The sequence below is a fragment of the Hippocampus bargibanti genome, linkage group LG01 (genome assembly GCF_051943395.1).
Source record: "Hippocampus bargibanti isolate YZ-2025 linkage group LG01, ASM5194339v1, whole genome shotgun sequence".
In the NCBI taxonomy this organism is placed as follows: Eukaryota; Metazoa; Chordata; class Actinopteri; order Syngnathiformes; family Syngnathidae; genus Hippocampus; species Hippocampus bargibanti.
The window spans coordinates 34,155,686-34,180,110 of record NC_142734.1 but is presented as its reverse complement, the minus strand read 5'-3'; the positions used below and the strand labels follow the sequence as shown (position 1 = coordinate 34,180,110).

The 24,425-nt window shown below is 43.9% G+C and overlaps 2 protein-coding genes across 3 annotated transcripts in view; both read left to right on the top strand.

The window, feature by feature from the left end:
• The first annotated feature begins 1,259 nt into the window (after positions 1 to 1,259).
• LOC148904007 (E3 ubiquitin-protein ligase TRIM39-like) lies at positions 1,260 to 13,799 on the top strand. Its single transcript, XM_089012597.1, has 4 exons — positions 1,260 to 1,903; positions 3,585 to 3,724; positions 11,719 to 11,886; positions 12,536 to 13,799. The coding sequence occupies exons 1-4, from the start codon at positions 1,427 to 1,429 to the stop codon at positions 13,242 to 13,244; spliced, it is 1,494 nt and encodes a 497-aa protein (XP_088868723.1). The 5' UTR covers positions 1,260 to 1,426; the 3' UTR covers positions 13,245 to 13,799.
• Positions 13,800 to 14,194: 395 nt separating this feature from the next.
• The window catches only part of LOC148904006 (MICOS complex subunit mic25a-like), a 35,203-nt gene continuing 24,972 nt past the window's right edge, over positions 14,195 to 24,425 (top strand). The window contains exons 1-4 of one of the 2 annotated variants that reach the window (XM_089012621.1): positions 14,195 to 14,416; positions 15,619 to 15,691; positions 22,461 to 22,578; positions 23,238 to 23,361. In XM_089012621.1, the coding sequence (XP_088868747.1) occupies positions 14,333 to 14,416; positions 15,619 to 15,691; positions 22,461 to 22,578; positions 23,238 to 23,361 (399 nt within the window). In that variant the 5' untranslated portion in view covers positions 14,195 to 14,332. Of the gene's footprint in view, positions 14,417 to 15,618; positions 15,692 to 21,665; positions 21,772 to 22,460; positions 22,579 to 23,237; positions 23,362 to 24,425 lie in introns of those variants that run through there. The other variant, XM_089012613.1, reaches the window with a different exon arrangement.

Below are 24,425 nucleotides of genomic sequence, written 5' to 3'. Positions count from 1 at the left end.
GTAGTCCTAAAACTCAATATTTTGTGGGTCCTGGAATTCAAGTGACTATGACAAAAACCCTGACACTGGAGTGGACACAGATTTTCACGTCTGGCAGTGAATGAGTTAAGAGGAGCAACTGACCATATGTATCAAAGAACATATCGACAGTTGAAATCTTGTATGATCCGCATCACCAAAAAGGTGTTATTTTTATTTATTTATTTGTTTGTTTATTTATTTATTTGTGTACTGTACTCTTACAACAACAGACACCATAGCCTTGTCAAACTGTTGGGGCCTTTGTTAATATCATATAATTGACCTAGTAGTTGTTTGAACCTCATGTGACGCTAACTGTACCCCTATTTTTATATTTTACAGTCACCTGAGCTGACAGTGACTCCTGACAGGCTTTCATTGTGAAAACACCAAGGGTTTCTGCATCCCGTGTTTACTCTCAACACGAGTCATCTGGTGCGTGCGTTTTAAATGTGTGTATGCAAGCAGGTTCCCGCATTTACCGTTCGTTGGCTCACTTCTGAGCAACATGTGACTTAACCGGTGTCGAACTACAAAAGCCATTGAGCTAACATTATAGCACAGGTGTCAAAGTCAAGGCCCGCGGGCCAAATCCGGCCCGTCACATCATTTTTTTCGGCCCGCGAAAGCAAATCAAACTTGTTAAAGTCCATTATGATTGCTAAAATCTGAGCCAAAATTTCATATTTTTTGGATGTCAACCACAATAAAAGTCATTATTCTTGACTTCAGATTTGAAAACGAGTTATTCATTAATTTGCTGTGTGCTCTAGATGTAATATTTGAAGGGATTTAAACATTCTAATGGGTTCCCCAAATTCATAACGGCCCTCGAGAGGAAACCATAACTACAATGTGGCCCGCGGCAAAAAATTACTTTGACACCCCTGCATTATAGGATTGAGGAGAATAACTTTCTTGATACCAGTGTCTGAACCGCTCATGAGAAAAAGTTACCGTACACCAGGGCAGACAACTCTAAAAGGTTGCCGGCCCTATTTTTCACGGATCAAGTGGAGCTCAATGTGACCATGTTTTCCTTTTGTAATTGTTATCAAAAAATTTCAACAACAAAAAACAGTGTTAAAGGAGCCTTGACCTGCTTTTTTTCTTCATATTTTTACCACAAACAACCCCCATAGTGTATTTGGATTTCCTGTAGCGCGAGAAAGGAATGTTGTTTTTCTTGGTGCGCTTGTGCATGCGCTGCCCCATCAAATGAAAACAAAGAGGTATTGACTTTCTCATTTTCTTGTTGGACTAACTCGCAGTCTTACCTGTATCTCTTAGAACACAGCCGGCAGCCGATCGCGACAGTCCCAGTAGCTTTTACAAAGACTAAAAACGGCACTCGAGGATATATGAACAAATATTAGGAAGTGACTCCATCCCACTCCTTTGCATCATGAGTTTTTCCATGCGAGAGGAACTCAGTTGTCCGATCTGCCTTCAGCTCTACTTGGACCCCGTGGTTCTCCCTTGCGGCCACAACTACTGCCAGGTTTGCATCATGCAGACCATCGATAACGCCGATAAGATCATGCAATGTCCGGAATGTCGCCTGGAGTTTCAGGGTGTTCAATCCCTGCAGAAGAACTTTAAACTAAGCAGCATCATCAACGGCTACATAGCATCCACATCAACCATTGAACCGGAGAACCAGCAAAAGACAGACAAGCTGTACGAGAACCCCGTGGACCAGGAGTCACACATGAGGAAGGAGTGTGACATCCACCATTGTCCCCTGGTGTACTTTTGCTCCACCGACATGGCTTTGCTGTGTTCCAAGTGTTTCGTGGAAGGGCTCCACCACAACCATGACCTTCTCACCTTCAGCGTTGCTGAAGGGGAGATGAGGCATGCCCTCGAGGTCCGCAGCAAGGTAAGGTTCATTTTTGTCACGTTGTTACATTCTTGAGTCATTAGGTCACCAATGCAGAGTGCTTCCCTCTCTCCAAACACACAATCGGTGTTATTTGGTTCATCATCATTGAGCTGTGTGTGAAACGTAAATTTGTTTTAAAATAATAAAAAAAAAATGATAATATAAAAAGCAGTTTATATGATCACAATTTAAAGGACAACCGACGTCTCCGGACAAGTTGCGTCCATAATTTGTAAAATGGCTTCAAATGACTTCTACTGAGCGTATTTTACAAAGATTCCACCGCATATAACTATATTTTACGTTTTAAGACACGCTGAATATTCCGGAAGTCTTGTTTTTGAGTTGGTGACAAGTCCTCACGTCACGTCACGGAAGGAACGCCTCTCACCGAAAAAAGGACACCTTGTAGCAGTCCTTCCATCACGTCAATGCATTTTGCAGTACTTTGTTTGGTCTGGAAACTTCGTGTTGATCCGTGTTGATGGTGAAGGAAAACACATAAATAACGCGATGGTGAATCCTTGTGTGTTGCATCAAGACTTCTACAGTGTATTTGACATTCGCTGACAAAACCTCACAGGAGACAATTTCCACAGAGCTTTGTCGCCGTCTTCTGCCTTTTTTGGGTACTGTGAGTACTAAAGAGTTTGTCACTACATTTCTCTCCAGATGCATCAAAATAACCGGAATAAATTCTTTAATCGATTGCAAACACGTATGCTTTCCTCTTCAGAACTGGATGAGGAACAAGAAAGCATCTTTTCTGAATCTGAAGCCATTGTTTTGATTCTCGAGCAAGGCAAGACGTCTTGGCGTGACACCACGAACAAGGGGGCGGGACCTTCTGAAACTGGCCACTTCTGCTTTCAAATTGAAGTACTTTATAGACACTTTGAGTCATTTGTATTGGTGTTTTGCATTTGACTAAAATATCATACTGCGTGTTTTGGGCATTTTAGATGCTGTGAAAACGTTTTTCTGATGTCAGTTAGGGAACAAAAAAGTAATGTCGGTTGTCCTTTAAAGGTAATTTAAAATCAACCATATGTCCCACTATTTGTTGAAATGAATGAAAAGCAAATAACAGACTCACCGGTGACATATGAGTCACGATGTAAAATGTCTCTGGGCCACTCCGACCAAAAACAAGGGTTTTAATTACCTGGCATGAACGTGAATGTGTCTTATCTCATTTGCTCTGTATATCCACTGTGTTTGACTAACACTTTATGAAATTATGAAATAATCTCTCAAATAAACATACACACTTAATCGCGCTACAAAGTAAATGAGGAATGAAAACATTTACCTTAGAAAATGTTGTAACAATGTAATTATTTGGTCATTGCAATGATATGCTATAGCGCTAGCATGACAGATTGTCAAGAGGGACAAATTAACCATAACTCAAAAATCTAATTTTCTGAAGAGGGGATTTGGACATATGGAAAAAATGTAGTGTTTATAGTCTATATAGTGCAGCGTGTTTAACCGTAAACAAATTCCTTGTGTGTTCTACATACTGTAGTTGGCAATAAAGTTCTTCATTTTGAAGATTCTTATACTGTTATAATGTATTTCTGGGTAAGTCATGCTATCAGTATGTGATGAGACGAAGGATTAGTGACATCATTTAATCATAGGCTTATTTGTGTTGCTAAATGTGCGTATGCAGGTGGTTTCTAATAGGCTAAAGATGACTGACTTCCTGGTCGAGAAGGTGAAGGAGCAGCAGGGCCTTTCTGAAGCTGTTGGAGACAAATTGGTTCACAAGGCTGTCACAACGGTGGAAGTCATGGCGAGACTTGTTGAAGGGTAAGCAGACAAATAATCAATCAATCAATCAATCAAATAAATAATTAAACACATAAAAGCATACATACATACATACATACATACATACATACATACATACATACATACATACATACATACAAACATCAATAAAAGAACACGAATAAATACAAAACAAACAGACAAGTAAATACATAAATATATAAATAACTATATATACAATAAATAACTAAATAAATACATAAATAAATAAATTCATACATAAATATATTAATACACAACCAAATAAATAAACCGCACAAGCCTATATTTGCTGTTGGTTTGCTAAAGTGGACAGTTTTTTCCCCCCAATACATTACAACAGAGTTCATCAATCTTGATTCAATAGTCAAACAGGAATAAAATAATCTGAATCTGAGTTGTATCTGATGGCTAATCTCTCACGGCAGTGCAAATATGTCCTGCAGCTCGGTGCTGTAGGCAAATCTCTGCATGAAAAGATTTTGTCAAATGAATGGATTAACCTACTTTGTGATTTGTGATCTGGATCAAGTGCATACAGGTTGACAATGTGGATAACCTGTTTTTCAAAGTTTCGGCTTTTTCATAACACTACGGTTGACATTCAGTCCATGCAGGTCACATTTGGAAGGTTTTGAAAAACAACGCACATCTTTCTTTTGTTTTGATTTTCATCAGTCTACAAGTTGGCAGATTTTTTTTTATGAAAATTCCCTTGCACGCCATCTTTTTATACAATATTACGACTAATAAATGAAAATAATAATAAGAAGAATAACTATACTAATATCAATAATAGCAATAATAGCAGTAATATCAGTAATATCAGTAATAGCAGTAATAGCAATAATACCAATACTACTAATAATCTGAATAATGCATCAGAAAAAAGGACTACAATACATTTGGGGTTTGAGTGGGATCTGTTATTTCACCCCAAGGCCGTTCCAAATATGATATGTTTTATAATCAGAACAATTGTTTTCACACGAATGTCAGGTCTTCAAACTTGAAGAGCAAGATCAGGGAGTGACGGTTACAGATCAAAATCTTTGCCTGTTAATGTACCAGGCAGTTGTTGGAATCATACGTTGTTTGTCTGCATTTCATTTCACTGAGGTTATTTTTTCCCCACAATGACAACCTGGTCACCTTCAATCAAATCAGCACAAACTGTTTTAAATTCATTAAAGGTGCGCTTTATAATTTATGATATTTTGATAAGTTCAGAAAATATTATATTATTAGCAATTTTACAACCAAAAAATGTATGTTTTGATATTTTTTCAGGTGCTTGTTATTTTATTAATACAGTAAAGTCTCGTTATATCGATATTCAAGGGAGTCCGAAAAAATATCGATATAACCAGGACTATCGATATATCCGACCCCGTTTGCATGTAATTTTCTCCGTGCGTGCATAGAAATAGTATCGATATAACAGGGACTATCGATATATCCGATATCGATATAACGAGACTTTACTGTACTTACTTAAGGTGCACATGCCGTCCAACAAGATATTAATGCTATAAATAGTTTAATGATAGATATTGATAAAAATAATTATACTTATTATTTTTATTATTATTAACTCATTCAATTCCAGGCGATGTGATAACATTTGTCCGCTTTAGTGCCAGGGTTTTTGTCATTTTCACTCAAATTGCAGGACCCACAGAATATTGAGTTTTAGGACTAAATCAACATTAATTACAGGGTAAGATACCTTAGACCAGGGGTGTCAAAGTCATTTTTTGCCGAGGGCCACATTGTAGTTATGGTTTCCTCTCGAGGGCCGTTATGAATTTGGGGAACCCATTAGAATGTTTAAATCCCTTCAAATATTACATATAAAGCACACTGTTACGCTACTCGAGGCAAGGACGCCGGGCTCGAGTGGCGAGGGAAGGAGGGAAGGCTTGGATCCGAAATGCAACGGCGAGACAGAGATCAGGGTAAAGTCTTTTACTGAAACACGCATGCAAAACAACAAACTCATAAGGTGGGGAATGTGCGTAAAGGCAATGGAAGAAATAGCGAACCTGACAGCAAGGTAGTAATGGGGGTGACTTCCGAAATATTCCGACGGAGACTGGATAGCGCAATCGGTAGATATAGTCAGAAGGCACAATCACGGGAATGACAAACAGCTGTGGGAACCCAGGTGCGTGATGATGGGAGGGGCCGTCTCCAGGGAGCAGCGGAGGAGAGACAGGAGGGGCGGGGCGCGCCCAGGACGGCGACGAGATGTGACAGTGCCCCCCCCTCAACGGACGCCTCTTGGCGGCCCACCAGGTTTGGAAGGGTGAGCCGCATGGAACGCCCGGATGAGAGATGGGTCGAGGATCCAGGCACGTGGGACCCACTGTCGTTCCTCCGGTCCATAGCCCTCCCAGTCGACCAGGTACTGCACTCCTCTGCCCATGCGCCTGGAGTCCAGTATCTCCCGCACGGTGTAGACCGGTCCGTCGGCCAACATCCGGGGGGGAGGTGGGGGGGTGGGCGTGGGGGCTAAGGAGCTGGTTTCCACTGGCTTGAGGAGGGAAACGTGAAAGACGGGGTGGATCCTCATGGTGGGTGGCAGCCGGAGCCTCACCGAGACCGGGCTGAGGATGGCCTCGATGGGGAAGGGACCCGTAAAGCGTGGGCCCAGCTTGGCTGAAGACCCTGCCAGCCGAAGGTCCCTCGTGGACAGCCACACCTCCTGCCCGACCTGGTAGTTGGGTGCCTGTCTCCGATGACGGTCCGCCAACCGCTGGTTCCGGGATGCGGTGCGTGTCAGGGCGTCCCTGGTCTCCTTCCAGACTCGGTGGGCCCGTCTGAGGTGATGTTCAATAGACGGGACCTCCACCTGGCCCTCCTGTGTGGGGAACAAGGGCGGCTGATAGCCACAGGCGGACATGAATGGGGACCGACCTGTGGCTGCGGAGACCAGGGAGTTGTGGGCGTACTCCACCCAAGGTAGGTGCAGGGCCCACGACGCCGGGTTGTGGAGGCACACGCACCGGAGGGCCGCCTCCAGGTCCTGGTTCTTCCTCTCCGTCTGTCCGTTGGTCTGGGGATGGTATCCAGATGACAGGCTCGCCGACGCCCCTAGGGACCGACAGAAACGCTTCCATACCTTGGACACGAACTGCGGTCCCCGGTCCGACACGATGTCCGTCGGAATCCCGTGGAGACGGACGACGTGGTTAACCAGGAGTTGAGCCGTCTCGATGGCGGACGGCAACCTGGTTAACGGGACGAAGTGGGCCGACTTGGAGAATCGGTCCACAACGGTGAGGACGACCGTCTTGCCACGGGAGGGGGGGAGGCCTGTCACGAAGTCGACGGAGATGTGAGACCAGGGTCTGGACGGCACCGGTAGCGGTTGGAGGAGTCCTGCCGGGGGCTGGTGGGAAGCTTTCCCACAAGCACAGGTCGGGCAGGCCTTCACGAAGCTGGTGATGTCCCTTCGGAACCCCGGCCACCAGAACCGTTGGGCGATGAGTTGGATCGTCCTGTTGACCCCCGGGTGACAGGCAATCTTGGAGGTGTGCCCCCAGACGAGCACCTCCGTGCGAAGAGGGGCGGGGACGAACAGGCGATCCTTAGGACAGCCCCTGGGGATGGGAGTCGTCCCCAGGGCTTGCTGAACTTTTCTCTCAACCTCCCACCTCAGGGCACCCAGGATGCGTTGGGCCGGCAGGATGTTGGTGGTGGTCTCCTCCCTTTCTGCCGGCTCATGGATGCGGGATAGGGCATCGGGCTTGGTGTTCTGTGACCCTGGGCAGTAGGTGAGAGAAAAGTTAAACCGGGTGAGGAAGAGTGACCATCGGGCCTGTCGCGAGTTAAGTCTCTTGGCAGACCGGATGGCCGCCAGGTTCTTGTGATCCGTGTAGACGGTGAAGGGGTGTTTAGCTCCCTCAAGCCAGTGTCTCCATTCCTGCAGGGCCAGGACGACCGCCAGCAGTTCCCGATTGCCGACGTCATAATTGGCCTCGGCGGGGCTGAGCCGGCGGGAGAAGAAGGCGCATGGGCGTAGCTTCTGGTCGGTGGGAGAGCGCTGGGAAAGGACGGCCCCTACTCCGGACTCGGATGCGTCAACCTCGACCGTGAACGGAAGCTCGGGGTCGGGATGACGCAGGACAGGGGGGTTGGTGAAGGCACGACGGAGGCGGTTGAATGCCCCCTCAGCATCGGGAGTCCACCTGAAAGGGAGCTTGGTGGACGTGAGGTTAGTGAGGGGAAGTGCCTTCTGACTATACCCGCGAATGAAGCGGCGGTAGAAGTTGGCAAACCCCAAAAACCGCTGAAGCTGCTTGCGCGTCTTAGGGGTCGGCCATTCCACCACCGCTTTGGTTTTGGCGGGGTCGGCCCTGAGCTGCCCCTGCTCCACGACAAACCCCAGGAACGACAGAGAGCGGACGTGGAAGTCGCACTTCTCTGCCTTCACGTAGAGCCGGTTTTGCAGGAGCCGCGCCAGGACCCGTCGGACGTGTTGCCGATGTTCTTCTGCAGAGCGGGAAAAAATAAGAATGTCATCTAGGTAAACAAAAACGAAAACATTGAGGAAGTCCCTGAGCACATCATTTATCAGATTTTGGAAAACGGCGGGCGCGTTCGTGAGCCCGAACGGCATCACCAGGTATTCGAAGTGCCCTAAAGGTGTCTTGAATGCTGTTTTCCATTCATCCCCCTCACGGATACGGACCAAATGGTAGGCGCTGCGAAGGTCTAATTTAGAAAACATGGTGGCGGACTGAAGGGGTGCGAAGGCCGAATCCATGAGGGGGAGAGGGTATCTGTTACGGATGGTGATGTCGTTCAGGCCCCGGTAGTCAACGCATGGGCGCAGGGATCCGTCCTTCTTCTCGATAAAGAAAAACCCTGCGCCCAGCGGGGAACGCGACGGGCGAATGAGTCCCGCCGCTAGAGAGGAGTCTATGTAAGTGCTCAGGGCTTCCCGTTCCGGTTGTGAAATGTGGTAAAGTCTGGAGTCCGGTAATGGAGCCCCTGGCTGCAAGTCAATGGCACAGTCATACGGTCGGTGGGGTGGCAGGGATTGGGCTCTGTCCTTGCTGAACACCTCCCGCAGGTCATGGTAACATTGTGGCACACCCTTGAGGCAGATGGCCTCGGGCGGGCCAACGCGGGAGGGATCTTGCCCTGCCGTAGCCGACCGTAGGCAGTTGGCGTAGCAGTAGGGGCTCCAGCCCTGAATGGTGGGACCCTCCCAGGAGATGGATGGGTCGTGGGTATTGAGCCAGGGAAGACCCAATACCAATGGAGCATTCCGGGAGGGCATGACTAAAAATTGGCGGTGCTCCACATGGTTCCCCGCTACCCGAAGTTTGAGCGGGGCCGTGATGTGCGTGACTCGCGCTAATAGTCCTCCGTCCAGGTCCACGAACTCCTTGGGGGGCAGGAGGTCGATAAGTTGGCAGCCCAATGAGTCTGCCAACTCGGGATCGATAATGCACCCGTCGGCCCCCGAGTCCACTAATGCCCGCACTGTTTGGGAGCTGGAAGGCCCAGTCAATTCACTTTCCAGCTCCAATCGCGTTACGGGGGTAGGGGGTTTTGCCTCCCGCGGTCGCCTAGGTCGTTTCTTCGACAGGGACTTGCATGTGCCGGAGGTCTTTGGTTGGGGGCCTTGGGTGCGGCGAGCCCCGGGTTCGATGCGGTCGTTCCCCCCACCAATCAGCATGGGTTCGGGGGAAATCTCCCGACGTCGCACGCGCTCGCTGCCGGCGTTGGTTCTCGAGGACCGGGTTCGTGGCTCGTCGGGCAGCCGACCGCTCAGCTCCCTCCGTCGCTCCTGAAGGCGGTGATCAAGGCCGATGACTATGTTGACCAAGTCGTCGAAGGTGGTGCCAGCGTCGCGTGTAGCCAGTTCGTCCTTGAGATCGGAGTTAAGCCCGCGACGAAACACCCCCCTCAACGCTCGGTCGTCGTAGCCGCTGCCAGCGGCCTGAATCCGGAAGGCGACGGAGTACTCTGCAGCCGAGCGGGACCCCTGGACGCAGTCGAGGAGTCTTCCTTCTACCTCAACTTCCGTGACTGGATGGTGGAATACCCGGCGAATCTCTGCCACGAAGTCCGGGTAGGAGGTGCACAGCTCCGGTCGAGACTCCCTGATGGCCAGCACCCACGTCTCGGCGTCTCCCCTGAGCAGGCTGGTGATAAAAGCTACCTTAGCCTCATCGCTAGCGTAGGCTTGCGGCAGTTGTTCAAACACGAGCGCGCATTGCATGAGAAATTGCGCGCAACGCCCGGTTTCGCCTGCGTAGCGAGAGGGGTTGGGTAGCGGGAGCGGGTGCCCACCCGCGGACGGGGAGGACCGAATTGTGAGGGCTGCCAGACGTTCCTCGACCGTCTCGAATCGTTGAGCCAGCGAGGTGGTGATCTGGCGGAGTTCCGTGATGACTTGCGCCATCTGGCTCGAACGCTCCGCTTGCATGGAGAGGGCGGTGAGGAATCTGTCTTCGCCGGCGGGATCCATGGGTGGTCGGAATATTATGTTACGCTACTCGAGGCAAGGACGCCGGGCTCGAGTGGCGAGGGAAGGAGGGAAGGCTTGGATCCGAAATGCAACGGCGAGACAGAGATCAGGGTAAAGTCTTTTACTGAAACACGCATGCAAAACAACAAACTCATAAGGTGGGGAATGTGCGTAAAGGCAATGGAAGAAATAGCGAACCTGACAGCAAGGTAGTAATGGGGGTGACTTCCGAAATATTCCGACGGAGACTGGATAGCGCAATCGGTAGATATAGTCAGAAGGCACAATCACGGGAATGACAAACAGCTGTGGGAACCCAGGTGCGTGATGATGGGAGGGGCCGTCTCCAGGGAGCAGCGGAGGAGAGACAGGAGGGGCGGGGCGCGCCCAGGACGGCGACGAGATGTGACACACACAGCAAATTAATGAATAACTCGTTTTCAAATCTGAAGTCAAGAATAATGACTTTTATGGTGGTTGACATCCAAAAATATGAAATTTTGGCTCAGATTTTAGCAATCATCATGGAATTTAACAAGTTTGATTTGCTTTCGCGGGCCGAAAAAAATGATGTGTCGGGCCGGATTTGGCCCGCGGGCCTTGACTTTGACACCTGTGCCTTAGACTCTCTTCTTTCATCAGACAAAAAGATTTAATTCCTAAGTTATATGGTTCGGGAGTTAGATGAGCTTGAAATGCGGGCGGCTGTACAAAATACAATACATACATCGATTGATATAGCGCTTTAACAACAGATGAAGCTGTAACAAAGCACTAATATGGACAAAAGGCAAATGCTGCCACCTCGTGAAAGGATAAAAACATTGCCAGAGGTCTGAGCAGCGCTTTATTGGCACCCCCCACAAGAAAACAAACAAAAAAATTCGGGAATAGCAGCGAATGAGTTAATATTTTCTCCTTTCCCCTGCAAGGGCTTGGCACCATTTCTGGTCAGGCGGTTTAGGTGCTTGATTGAGTGTGCCAATTTGATTCTTGACTGACCATTTAAAAATATGGCTGCCAATGAAACAAAAAGGGATACTATAACCTTGGCGCTTCCAGAATTTTTAGTGACTTGTTTTTTGGACGGGAATTCTTAAATTGTAGTAGGTACTCGTTGAAGGAAAGTAGGTTTGGGGGAACACAAGGCTAACAGGTTGTGAACCACTATTTTAGAGAATGAGTGTGTCTTGAATGGATTAAAAAACGGCCAATACAGTATGTCAAGAGTAATTTGGAATTGTAAAATGGATTTCTTCACCAAACTTGAACTTTCAGAAATTCCTTTGAAAACATTCTCCCTTGTAAGCGATCCCAGGATTCAAATACTTACTTTAGCCTAAGGGCTAGCATAAATAAGGCTAGCATAACAAAGGCACCCTTAGCGTTAACACTAGGCTCATTTGGAAACAATCCTGTACATTTTGAATGCCGCCACATCATCCTATCGTTGTGTTCCACCGGCTGGCACTCGATCAGTTTCGCTTCATTTGAATGATGTTTTCAGGTACCGTGAGAGATTGCAGAAGCTGCTGGACGAGGAGCAAAGTCAACGTCGAAACAGCTGGCAGGCAGGCGTGGGTGCGCTGGAGGAGCAACAGAAGCTGCTCGTGGAGGCCCAGCAAAGTGCAACTGAGGCCCTCAATATGATGGACTCGTACAGCTTCATAAACCAGTGAATATGAACTTGTATTCATTTTAACGATACGTCTGTGTAAGCTCTCAGTCGTACAGGAGTGGTCCATCGATGAAAAGGTTTCTTCGGCCGTCATCTGTACTTCTTTGAAGGTGTCGGATGTTTCGCTTCTGATCCAAAATGCTTCTTCAGCGAACTAAAGTCTTAGTGGTAGTTTCGGCCCTATATATATCCCTACTGTCCAGACGTGGCATTGCCGGACTCTGCTATGATAGATCCCTGCTCTCAGGTTGGGGGGAGCAGAGGACTACTCCCTGCGGCTCCACTGATTGCTCCTATTGTCCTGACAGACGACTGGCCTGATTGCCCTATTTGCCCCGGTATCACTTCATCAGCATAACTAATCCTATGTTGCCTAAGCAGTCTGTTGTAAGAACGATCCAAATTGAACCTCACACCACCATATCGGTTTAGTGAAGGATTTAGGATTTAGTTTTATGAGTTATTTTAACGATGTTACAATTGTACATTCGCTTTGTCAATTCACATCAGTCAAATATCCAAAATGGACATGATTGTGAAATCATATCACCGATCAAACAAAATCTTGATTCAACTTCTCTAAAAAAAAAAGTTTCTTTGTCTTTTGGAGAGTTTATGATGATTTCCCACTCATTTCCCCCCCTAGGTTTATACTGATAGAAGAGAAGGTAAGGAAGGCTGCCACCGTCTCAATTTCCTGCAACATCCCCACAAAAGCTCCACTCAACACCAAGCAAATGCAGGAAGGTCTTCGAAGTGTGGCCTTCCGAGCCGAAATCATCCGCCTTGCCGAGTTCCTTTGCATCCTCTTTAATCCTCTCGAGCTCACCTTCAATTCGTGCACGGCCCACCCCAGCTTGCAACTGAGCAACGATCTACGCACGGCCAAGTGCAGCGACACCAAGCAGCCGTACGTCGAGCACAAGGAGCGTTTTACCAGTGCCCCGCAAGTCATGTGCAACCAAGGCTTTTCCAGTGGCTCGCATGTTTGGGTGGTGGAAGTGGGCCCTGAGAGCATGTGGTCGCTTGGGGTGTGTTACAGGAGCATCCCGCGCCGCGGCGACCACAGTCGACTGGGTCACAACTCGGTGTCCTGGCGGCTCCAGTGGAAAAGCGGCAAACTGACTGTGTGCAAGTCTTCGTCAAACGTAGTCCTGCGTGAAATGAAGACGCAGCCCTTGAAGATTGAAGTGGCTTTGGACTATGAGGAAGGCACTTTAATGTTCCATAACATTAAAGAGCAAAAGGAGCATCTCTACACTTTCAAGGTTGCTTTTAAAGAGGCCGTTTACCCAGCGTTCAGTATCCATTCCAACACGCCAGGCTCTTGGATCACACTCCAGTGCGGCTTGTAAGCATTCCTGCTTGTGTTTCATAAGCCTCCACAGAATGAATCTGTGTGTAAAATGTATTAAAATAGTGCCAAAATCAGGAATGGAAAACTTATATGTTGGGGCACACTGTCCCTCCAGGGCTACTTGGGGTGTGGATAAGCACCTAAAACCAGATAATTTCCTAACCCGATTTATGGCAAAAATGGCATTTTAAAGGACAACCGACACCATTTTTTGTTTCCTAACTGACATTGGAAAAACGTTATATAGCATCTAAAATACCCAAAACACGCAGGCTGATATTTTTAGTCAAATGCAAAACACCAATAAAAATAACTTAAAATCTCCCAAAACTACTTCAAAATGATCTGAGAAAGTTAAAGGGATTAATTTATGAAAGTAAGAGCCCGACTTTAATTGAGCAGTCTCATCCAATAGTAGTTTGTTTACAATGACATTATTTGGTATAGTGAGTAATTGTCTTAGTGTCAGCAACTGTCACATTTTTTTTTTACTTTTCATACATGTCTATTGTTGACTATCTCATAGGAAATCAGTAATATGTTTATTTTCTTTTACATTGAAGTGTGAACGTGATTTTTGATTTTTATATACAAATAAATGAGAATTATATATATGTTTCTGGAGTTATCACAAATTATAATAGAATACTATACACTCCAAAATACATTACATGCATTAATTAATGGAATTAAAGGAGTTTGAGAGTTTGCTTTGACATTTCAGCCAGTTGTACGACTCCAACAACAGCATCTTGAGTTTTAAAAACTTAGACTGCCATGTACGTGTGAACGAGTTTATCTATATGTATGTGTTTTTACTTAAGATTATACAGCTGTATATTTCGTTCAAACTACAACAGCAATAATTGCTGACAAAATTTAACACTATCCTCTCATTTATTGACTTGTACGGTCTGTAACTTGCAAAGGGGGATGACACGTGGATCTGGCAACCCGAACCCAGCTGTCATTGAGTAGTACCGGTAGCTACACGATTATCAACGATAGAACGCAATAACAGCGATGACCGCATAAATAAATATATATAAGTATAAACGCAATTTAGTCAGTGTTACTGCCCGCAAAATGGGCTCCGGAGAAAGTACAACGAGAAAAGTGTCTTTTGGTGTGGACGACGAGGACAGAGTCAGGATTCTGCGTGGAGTCAAGGTAATGCTAATTCGCTAGCGTTTGTTGCAAAGCTATGCTAACTTAGGTCATGTCCTCACAACACTCACCAATACCCGCTGTTTTGCTAAAACGCCGAATCTGGACAATTGTGAGCTCGTTCAAACGGATCCTTCTTAAAACGAGTCTTCAACTTCAACTTCGGATGCAGAAGGACGCAAGGACAAGTTATCAGACTAGCCGGATCTCTCCGGAGCAGAAGAATCAGACTTTCTTTAGCATATGCAGCATTTTGGAATATTGTCTCTCTTGTTGAAATCAAACTATTAATATACGAGGTGTTTATTTCATAATCATTTATGTTCAATTGATAAATTCGGTGTATATTTCCGCATTTGTCTTATTTGTTATAAAAACCTGAATCAAAACATTGACTAGTTGCGTTACAACTTGTCATGAAATTTGAGATATGACCATTTGTGTTGAATTACATAAAGAAGTAACTTTCAGAATATTATTGAAAACCCTTATACACACAGAAACAGCCACCACGCAACAAAATCATGTTAATTATTTGATAGTCAATACGTAATTCCAGTGACTACACTAAGCAGAAAGTACATATCAGACAACAAAACTCATCATAATTTGAAAACTACAGTGAATATTCTATTGCATTTTCATCACAAAATCATCAAAAAGCCACCTTTTAGGAACCAAATATAGTCTAATTCAAAACTGAACTTCATAAACTGTAAACAGAGCACATTAAAACAAATATGAGTAAATACAATGGACAAATGGTGCGAAGAAAACTCTCACCAAATTGTCATTTTCCATAAATCTGCACCTTCTAATGTTTTTAGTCTTAGAAATAGTGAGTCACTGGTTTTCGTGGTTTTTCGTGGGCCTGCGGACAGAGGCACACATGCACATCCAAAGACGAAGTTGCGTTTAAGTGATTCACTGAAGAATCCTTTGCTCCCAGATGATTTTCTTTGCAGCATTTGAAAAAAAATGGTACAACTTCCTTTCAAAACACACAGGAACTTATAAAGCCAACATATTATTTTCTGTTCCCTTCCTGGATAAAGCGGTCACCATTTCCATTATAAAAAGTGAACAGGTGGTGGTGTTAAAAAAAAGTTTTTATACCAATGAACTGCCATAAAGCTGAATGTTAAAAAACAAAACGCAGCATTTTTTATTGTCTTGATAAACATGCTTTTCACCCTTTGGTCCAGCTTTCAGAAGATGTTCTCCAGAGGATGAGGGGTGTGGCCAATATTCCCCCAGACCGTGCACAGAGAAATGCAGGTATACTTGCATCCAATTTTAGGGTCTACAAATTATAATTAAACACATTTCTTAATCGTTTACATTTTCACTGTTGATCAATTTAACAGAAGACAATTCATCATTTAACTGCTTTCCTTCGCTGGCTAATATGCCTGTTGTACCTGACAAATTCTTGCAGTAGTTCTTGTTTGTTTGTCCAGGTGAGACAAGGTGAACTCAGCATAATATTTGCAGTTTCAACTTGTCCAAAAATCTCTGCTCTTGCAACATATGCATGACCAGTGGAGAGGGGTGCACACATTTTTTCCCTGGCCTGTGCTGATATGTTTCTGATTTTCAAGACTTGATACCGATATTGATAATCAAGAATAGATCAATTTCTAGAATTGCATGTTCTGAAAGCATCCTATGTTCTGAAAACCATCATCAGCTCACGTTTGAAATCTTTCCATCCTGCCTGACGTACTGTGTGGCACACAGTGTCCTTAATCGGAACACTTCAAACGCACCCCGGGACTCCGTTTTTGGTGCACTCTGACTAACCAAACCGTGGAAGTGAATCTGTGCCAGGAGCGTAAAACCGAACATGTCCTCGAGCTTTCCAACTCCCCAAATCCCTGTTCCCTCTCCCAAAGTCTCAAGTGATGACACTGAAAGTTTGTCATCCATTACACTTCGATTTACTATTGCCTGTCTGGTTATTTCAGGTGGATCCTTCAGCACCGTCGCCAACACCCGACCGCAGCAGAATCCACAACAAAACCAGTTAAGCGCCCAGTCCAGTACCGACAAAACAACTGCTATAGTCAAGAAAGAAGAGCAGAGGTTCGTCATATTTTTCCTAATTGGATTTTGACATCAAGAAATCTAAAAACAACAAGTAAAATGCGGGCAACATGATGACTTTGCTCGCATGTCTGTCTAAAAGATTTTGTTTGATATGACAATCTGTGCCCCAGATTCCTAAACATGAATATTAACTCCTTCACTGCCAGACGATGTGCAAAAATGTATCCACCCCAGTGCCAGGGTTTATGTCATGCTTCACTCAAATTGCAGGACCTGCAGAATATAAAGTTTTAGGACTGCAGCGTAAGAAATTTAGACTCTTCTTTCATCAGAAAAAAGGGTTGAATCGTGTGACATCGCTCCTATTTAAATTTTCTCATCTGATACTATTGTGGCTCGGTTTGGAGTTATAAAGTTGTGGTTTTACTTTTATTGACTGTTTTATTTTCTAACCTGTTCATTCAAACAGTGTACATCTTTTTATTTTTTATTTTTGTAATTAATTGACTTTTTTTTTGCTTGTCTTCCACAATATGACTTCGAATATGCCATCTGAGTTATGGTCTGTGCTGCCCTCTAGAGGTCACCAAAATTGGAGGCCTTGTAATTGCGGCATGAAAGCCTTTTGGAAATCTGATGTTGTGGCAAGCCGGAGGGCAATACAAGAATGATTATTCATGTGTGTGTGTTTCCAGGACTGATTGGCAGAAAATCATACAAAGGGAGGAATTGGCCCGTAAAAGAGAGGCGCAGATGATTAAGGAAATGACTCGGGAGAGACAGCATACTCGCCAGGAGGCTGAGAAGACCAAACAGTTGGTACATGAACACACAGACATACTTCACAGACATACACACACACACACACACACACACACTTTGTTTTGTGATTTTGAACCAAACTAAAGTGGTAATCAAAATAAAATTAACCCTCGGGCTTAACCGGTTTGAAATAAATTGTTTTATTGTCATGGGTCAATGTCAAGATACCATGGTAAGACTGTATACTCAAAAACTGCAACAATCCTCTGTGCATAAACAAGTTTAAAGTCTTTCAATTACCCCAAAACAGAAAATGAGAGAAAACAACTCATATAATTAGCAACGCATATGCAGGTTTTTTATACTTATCAACCATTCAAAAATTTATGTCAATCCCATGATTTAATGAAATCAGTTATGTCATTACATACTGTTCTTGTATATGATTTTGTTGGATTCTACGCAATATGTCATTCCATTGACGTCCTCTTTCTGCCCCCTTACTCTCATTTTAACAACTTGTAGAAACACTGGTCTTTACTCTTAAAATCTGCAACCTGCTCCACCGTTTTATTCAGTTCTGCTACTGTTCTCTCTCTCTCCTTACACTTTGACTGTATCTCTGCTGGTCTTTCACCTTTTCCATCCCATCCGATCACCTCTTGCCTCCTTCCCCGGAGATTGCATTATCAGCACAGTGCAAGTGTTAAATTACAAGCCGAGAGTATCCTGGAATTGGAGATAGGAGCGGTGTGGCGGTAGGTTGGTCGGATGGAGAGAGGAGAGCTTGTTTTACACGCCGGCCGTGGCCTATTTCGTGTGACTCTTCTCCTCGTGCCCCTGCTTCCCTCCACGCCCTTTTGATAAGGAATGCTGTAGTGATTGCCTTATCTTCACTCCAGCACTCTCCCGCTGTTAATAGAAAGTCACTAGAGGGACATGGTGAGCACAACAACTGTTCCAACAAGACTGGACGTGCTGATGCCAAAGGCGCCTTGTAATTACACTTTCCTGTGCTGTGAATACTTATACGCGCATGCAAGTCAAGTGTGTGGCGGATTTGCGCTCATTCGTGCGGAACTCAAATGAGATTATTTTCCTATTATCGTGGCGGCGAACATAATGGCTCAACATTCACACGCCGTGAATACCCAAGCTGGTGAAGATGCATTGTGTTTGCCTTTTTGGTTACTTTTCTTTGAATGTGTCATTTTAATTTAATGGTCAATTATGAACGCATCCTGACAGTATTAATGTTTGATATTTATTACAAGTGCATATGTGTTTTTGAATTGAGTTTTAGACCGTCACAATGAATTGGTGATGACTAGATCTTCAGGTGGACTATCATTTGAATGAAAATGTTGTTTTTGTAGCCGATTGGATACTTACTAAATGGAAGAAAGCAGGAATGGATTATAGACTCTGTTATTAAATTGGTCTCCACACACCAGCATCATTTAAAATAGATACTGCCTCTTCCTTGTAGGGTTTTGCGTCAAAGCCAAGGCCCGGTGGTCAAATCTGGCCCCAACAAATCATTTTATTCAGGGCGCTAAAGCAAATCAAGCATGTCAAGTGCCATGATGCTTGCTAAAGTCCAAAACAAAATTTCAAATTGTCGTATGTAAACCACAATAACACTCATTATTCTTGAAAACAAGTTATTCATTAATTTGCTAAGCATTCTGTATCTATAATGTGGAGGAAATGAAACATTCTAACAGTTTCAGAACGGCCCTCGCGAGGAAACTAAGTACAAGATGGACTGCGGCAAAAAAAAAATAGTTTGACACCCCTGTTGCAGGTGATACTAAATGGCAACCATCTATGACAGATTTTGTATTTTACTCCTGGCAGTGACCATCTCTCTCCTGAAACTAAGGTGGTCTCATGGTTCTCAAATAGCTTCATGCCTTTATATTTTGTAGTTTCCCTGTGCTTAAGTAGCCTTTCATCGGTCCTTCCTCTCCCAGTCCAAAAACACGCATGTTCAGTTCTGTTGTCTATAGAACTAAATGGTTGTTAATATCGATTTATCTGCTCTTTGACTCATCCGACACATCGTTAGCGAAGGCAGCCTCCCACCCGTTACTCTCCCTGGACACACACACACACACACACACTCTGGACCCGCCATGTGGATTTATGTGCGGCTGTCTTCTGCTTTTTTTATTGTCTGACAAGTGGAAAATTACATTAAATCACATTAAGTACAGAGTCTGGTGTATTTTCCGTGGACAAATGTTTGCTTATCCCCGCGATAATACAAAGTACCATGAGGCATCTATGAAACAGGATAAATTATACAGAGTGGAGAAGGTTCACTTCAAACATGAAAATGTTGGAGCCCTTTACTCATGGTCAAAATATCTCAACACATGCTCAAAATCTGAATTGAAATTTACAGAAGCGTTTTGATATGTAATTAATTAAAATACATTTCCATTTCTACAATGAAAAATAAAGGTCAGGGGGCCATTGTTTTTTTTTTTCCAGACCATTTTAATTTGCTCATGATAATTCAAAATTCCTACGACAATTCTTTATTTATTTTTTGTTTTAATTACATTTTAACATGCACATTATTTTAGTTTATTTCATTAACAAAAGGGCACCAACAGCGTTGACCCTGCAGGTGTGTGTGTCTGAGTGGGTATGAGTCATACATGTTTTAATTGGCTCATATGAAACTATCTTGTGATATAATTATGTTACGAACAATTGTCTATTGGATGGCACCCTCCCGTCACTCACCATTTGTCTTAGAGCACTCTTCACAATCTAGTTTTGCTTTTGTTCACTTCTGAAATGATTAGCAATGTTTGCCCTGGAATGCCCAATAGTAACTTCAAACAAGACACATAGTGTGTCAGAAGCGATAAAGGAGGCATCTGGTTTACTGCAGCAGTGATGAATTGGGACACCTCTTAGATCCGTGGCTTCCATTTCAAGGAAGATGGGACTTGCACTTTCACTCGTGTCCATCAATCTGTCAGTGAAGCTGCAGTGGTAAATTGATCCAGATGTTTCCTTCGATTGGACTCACCTACCTACCTTGTTTACATTTAATGACGTGTCGTCAGCTGCAGATCCGGCAGCATCTGAGTCGGGGAGCGCATTCAGACTTTGGTAATGGGTGTGAACGAAACAGCTGTGTACACGCTTAGAGAAAAGCGAGCTGATGCAGATGGGGACAAGCTTCATTACCATGCCTCATATTAGCTGGTGAATGGCATCATGTTTTATCTTGTACTCCTCCGACTACTAATTTAGTGAAATATATTGCATCTCTGTGAGATTAGGCTATTTAAGTGAATACAAACACGTTAAATGTGTCTGTTCACTTGAATTTCAATTGAAGGCAATGGTTTTTGTGGAATATACTGTATATGCTTGCACATGATTCGAATATTTCATTGTATGTATTTATTTAGGATTGATAAGTAAGAGTTTTATTCCATCTCAGCACAATGCTTACAATCAGTGAGGACATCAAGTACCGTCCAAGGGCCAATGGAAAGAGGGAAAAACTAGATAAATATTGATTTTTCTTACTTGACTTTTCTTACTTGATGGGCATTCAAATTTTTAAGAAATAAAATAATAATTCACAATAGTGGTGCACAGTAGAGACGTGTATTCAATGTATGAATTGCCCCAAAGTTAGAGATTTGAGCCCAACTGTTCAGTCACAGTAATTGATGACATCTTTGATTACACCTTCTCTGCTTTGTGTGACAAGAGAAGGCCAAATTGTATGCCTTGCTTTTTTCTGCTTTTTGTAGTGGGAGAATGTGTTGCAAATTTCCCCATTGTGGGACTATTAACTCATTCACTGCCATTCACAAATGTATTCTGTAATTGAAAATATGATGTAGAGCGCTATTCCCGAATTTGTCTGGGTTTTTTTCTTCACGCTTGGGTGCCGATAAAGCGCTGGCCATGGCCTCTGGCAATGTTTTCTTCTTTTCCACAAGGGGTCAGCATTTCCATTTTTTTCCATGTTAACGCTTTGTTCCAGCTTCAGCTGTTATTAAAGCACTATGTAAACCAATACGCAAGTCCATAAATCTGCACCTTCTAATGTTTTTAGTCTTAGAAATAGTGAGTCACTGGTTTTCGTGGTTTTTCGTGGGCCTGCGGACAGAGGCACACATGCACATCCAAAGACGAAGTTGCGTTTAAGTGATTCACTGAAGAATCCTTTGCTCCCAGATGATTTTCTTTGCAGCATTTGAAAAAAAATGGTACAACTTCCTTTCAAAACACACAGGAACTTATAAAGCCAACATATTATTTTCTGTTCCCTTCCTGGATAAAGCGGTCACCATTTCCATTATAAAAAGTGAACAGGTGGTGGTGTTAAAAAAAAGTTTTTATACCAATGAACTGCCATAAAGCTGAATGTTAAAAAACAAAACGCAGCATTTTTTATTGTCTTGATAAACATGCTTTTCACTCTTTGGTCCAGCTTTCAGAAGATGTTCTCCAGAGGATGAGGGGTGTGGCCAATATTCCCCCAGACCGTGCACAGAGAAATGCAGGTATACTTGCATCCAATTTTAGGGTCTACAAATTATAATTAAACACATTTCTTAATCGTTTACATTTTCACTGTTGATCAATTTAACAGAAGACAATTCATCATTTAACTGCTTTCCTTCACTGGCTAATATGCCTGTTGTACCTGACAAATTCTTGCAGTTGTTCTTGTTTGTTTGTCCAGGTGAGACAAGGTGAACTCAGCATAATAGTTGCAGTTTCAACTTGTCCAAAAATCTCTGCTCTTGCAACATATGCATGACCAGTGGAGAGGGGTGCACACATTTTTTCCCTGGCCTGTGCTGATATGTTTCTCATTTTCAAGACTTGATACCGATATTGATAATCAAGAATAGATCAATTTCTAGAATTGCATGTTCTGAAAGCATCCTATGTTCTGAAAACCATCATCAGCTCACGTTTGAAATCTTTCCATCCTGCCTGACGTACTGTGTGGCACACAGTGTCCTTAATCGGAACACTTCAAACGCACCCCGGGACTCCGTTTTTGGTGCACTCTGACTAACCAAACCGTGGAAGTGAATCTGTGCCAGGAGCGTAAAACCGAACATGTCCTCGAGCTTTCCAACTCCCCAAATCCCTGTTCCCTCTCCCAAAGTCTCAAGTGATGACACTGAAAGTTTGTCATCCATTACACTTCGATTTACTATTGCCTGTCTGGTTATTTCAGGTGGATCCTTCAGCACCGTCTCCAACACCCGACCGCAGCAGAATCCACAACAAAACCAGTTAAGCGCCCAGTCCAGTACCGACAAAACAACTGCTATAGTCAAGAAAGAGGAGCAGAGGTTCGTCATATTTTTCCTAATTGGATTTTGACATCAAGAAATCTAAAAACAACAAGTAAAATGCGGGCAACATGATGACTTTGCTCGCATGTCTGTCTAAAAGATTTTGTTTGATATGACAATCTGTGCCCCAGATTCCTAAACATGAATATTAACTCCTTCACTGCCAGACGATGTGCAAAAATGTACGCACCCCAGTGCCAGGGTTTATGTCATGCTTCACTCAAATTGCAGGACCTGCAGAATATAAAGTTTTAGGACTGCAGCGTAAGAAATTTAGACTCTTCTTTCATCAGAAAAAAGGGTTGAATCGTGTGACATCGCTCCTATTTAAATTTTCTCATCTGATACTATTGTGGCTCGGTTTGGAGTTATAAAGCTGTGGTTTTACTTTTATTGACTGTTTTATTTTCTAACCTGTTTATTCAAACAGTGTACATCTTTTTATTTGTTTTTTTGTAATTAATTGACTTTTTTTTTTGCTTGTCTTCCACAATATGACTTCGAGTATGCCATCTGAGTGATGGTCTGTGCTGCCCTCTAGAGGTCACCAAAATTGGAGGCCTTGTAATTGCGGCATGAAAGCCTTTTGGAAATCTGATGCTGTGGCAAGCCGGAGGGCAATACAAGAATGATTATTCATGTGTGTGTGTTTCTAGGACTGATTGGCAGAAAATCATACAAAGGGAGGAATTGGCCCGTAAAAGAGAGGCACAGATGATTAAGGAAATGACTCGGGAGAGACAGCATACTCGCCAGGAGGCTGAGAAGACCAAACAGTTGGTACATGAACACACAGACATACTTCACAGACATACACACACACACACACACACACACACACACTTTGTTTTGTGATTTTGAACCAAACTAAAGTGGTAATCAAAATAAAATTAACCCTCGGGCTTAACCGGTTTGAAATAAATTGTTTTATTGTCATGGGTCAATGTCAAGATACCATGGCAAGACTGTATACTCAAAAACTGCAACAATCCTCTGTGCATAAACAAGTTTAAAGTCTTTCAATTACTCCAAAACAGAAAATGAGAGAAAACAACTCATATAATTATTTTAGCAACGCATATGCAGGTTTTTTATACTTATCAACCATTCAAAAATTTATGTCAATCCCATGATTTAATGAAATCAGTTATGTCATTACATACTGTTCTTGTATATGATTTTGTTGGATTCTACGCAATATGTCATTCCATTGACGTCCTCTTTCTGCCCCCTTACTCTCATTTTAACAACTTGTAGAAACACTGGTCTTTACTCTTAAAATCTGCAACCTGCTCCACCGTTTTATTCAGTTCTGCTACTGTTCTCTCTCTCTCTCCTTACACTTTGACTGTATCTCTGCTGGTCTTTCACCTTTTCCATCCCATCCGATCACCTCTTGCCTCCTTCCCCGGAGACTGCATTATCAGCACAGTGCAAGTGTTAAATTACAAGCCGAGAGTATCCTGGAATTGGAGATAGGAGCGGTGTGGCGGTAGGTTGGTCGGATGGAGAGAGGAGAGCTTGTTTTACACGCCGGCCGTGGCCTATTTCGTGTGACTCTTCTCCTCGTGCCCCTGCTTCCCTCCACGCCCTTTTGATAAGGAATGCTGTAGTGATTGCCTTATCTTCACTCCAGCACTCTCCCGCTGTTAATAGAAAGTCACTAGAGGGACATGGTGAGCACAACAACTGTTCCAACAAGACTGGACGTGCTGATGCCAAAGGCGCCTTGTAATTACACTTTCCTGTGCTGTGAATACTTATACGCGCATGCAAGTCAAGTGTGTGGCGGATTTGCGCTCATTCGTGCGGAACTCAAATGAGATTATTTTCCTATTATCGTG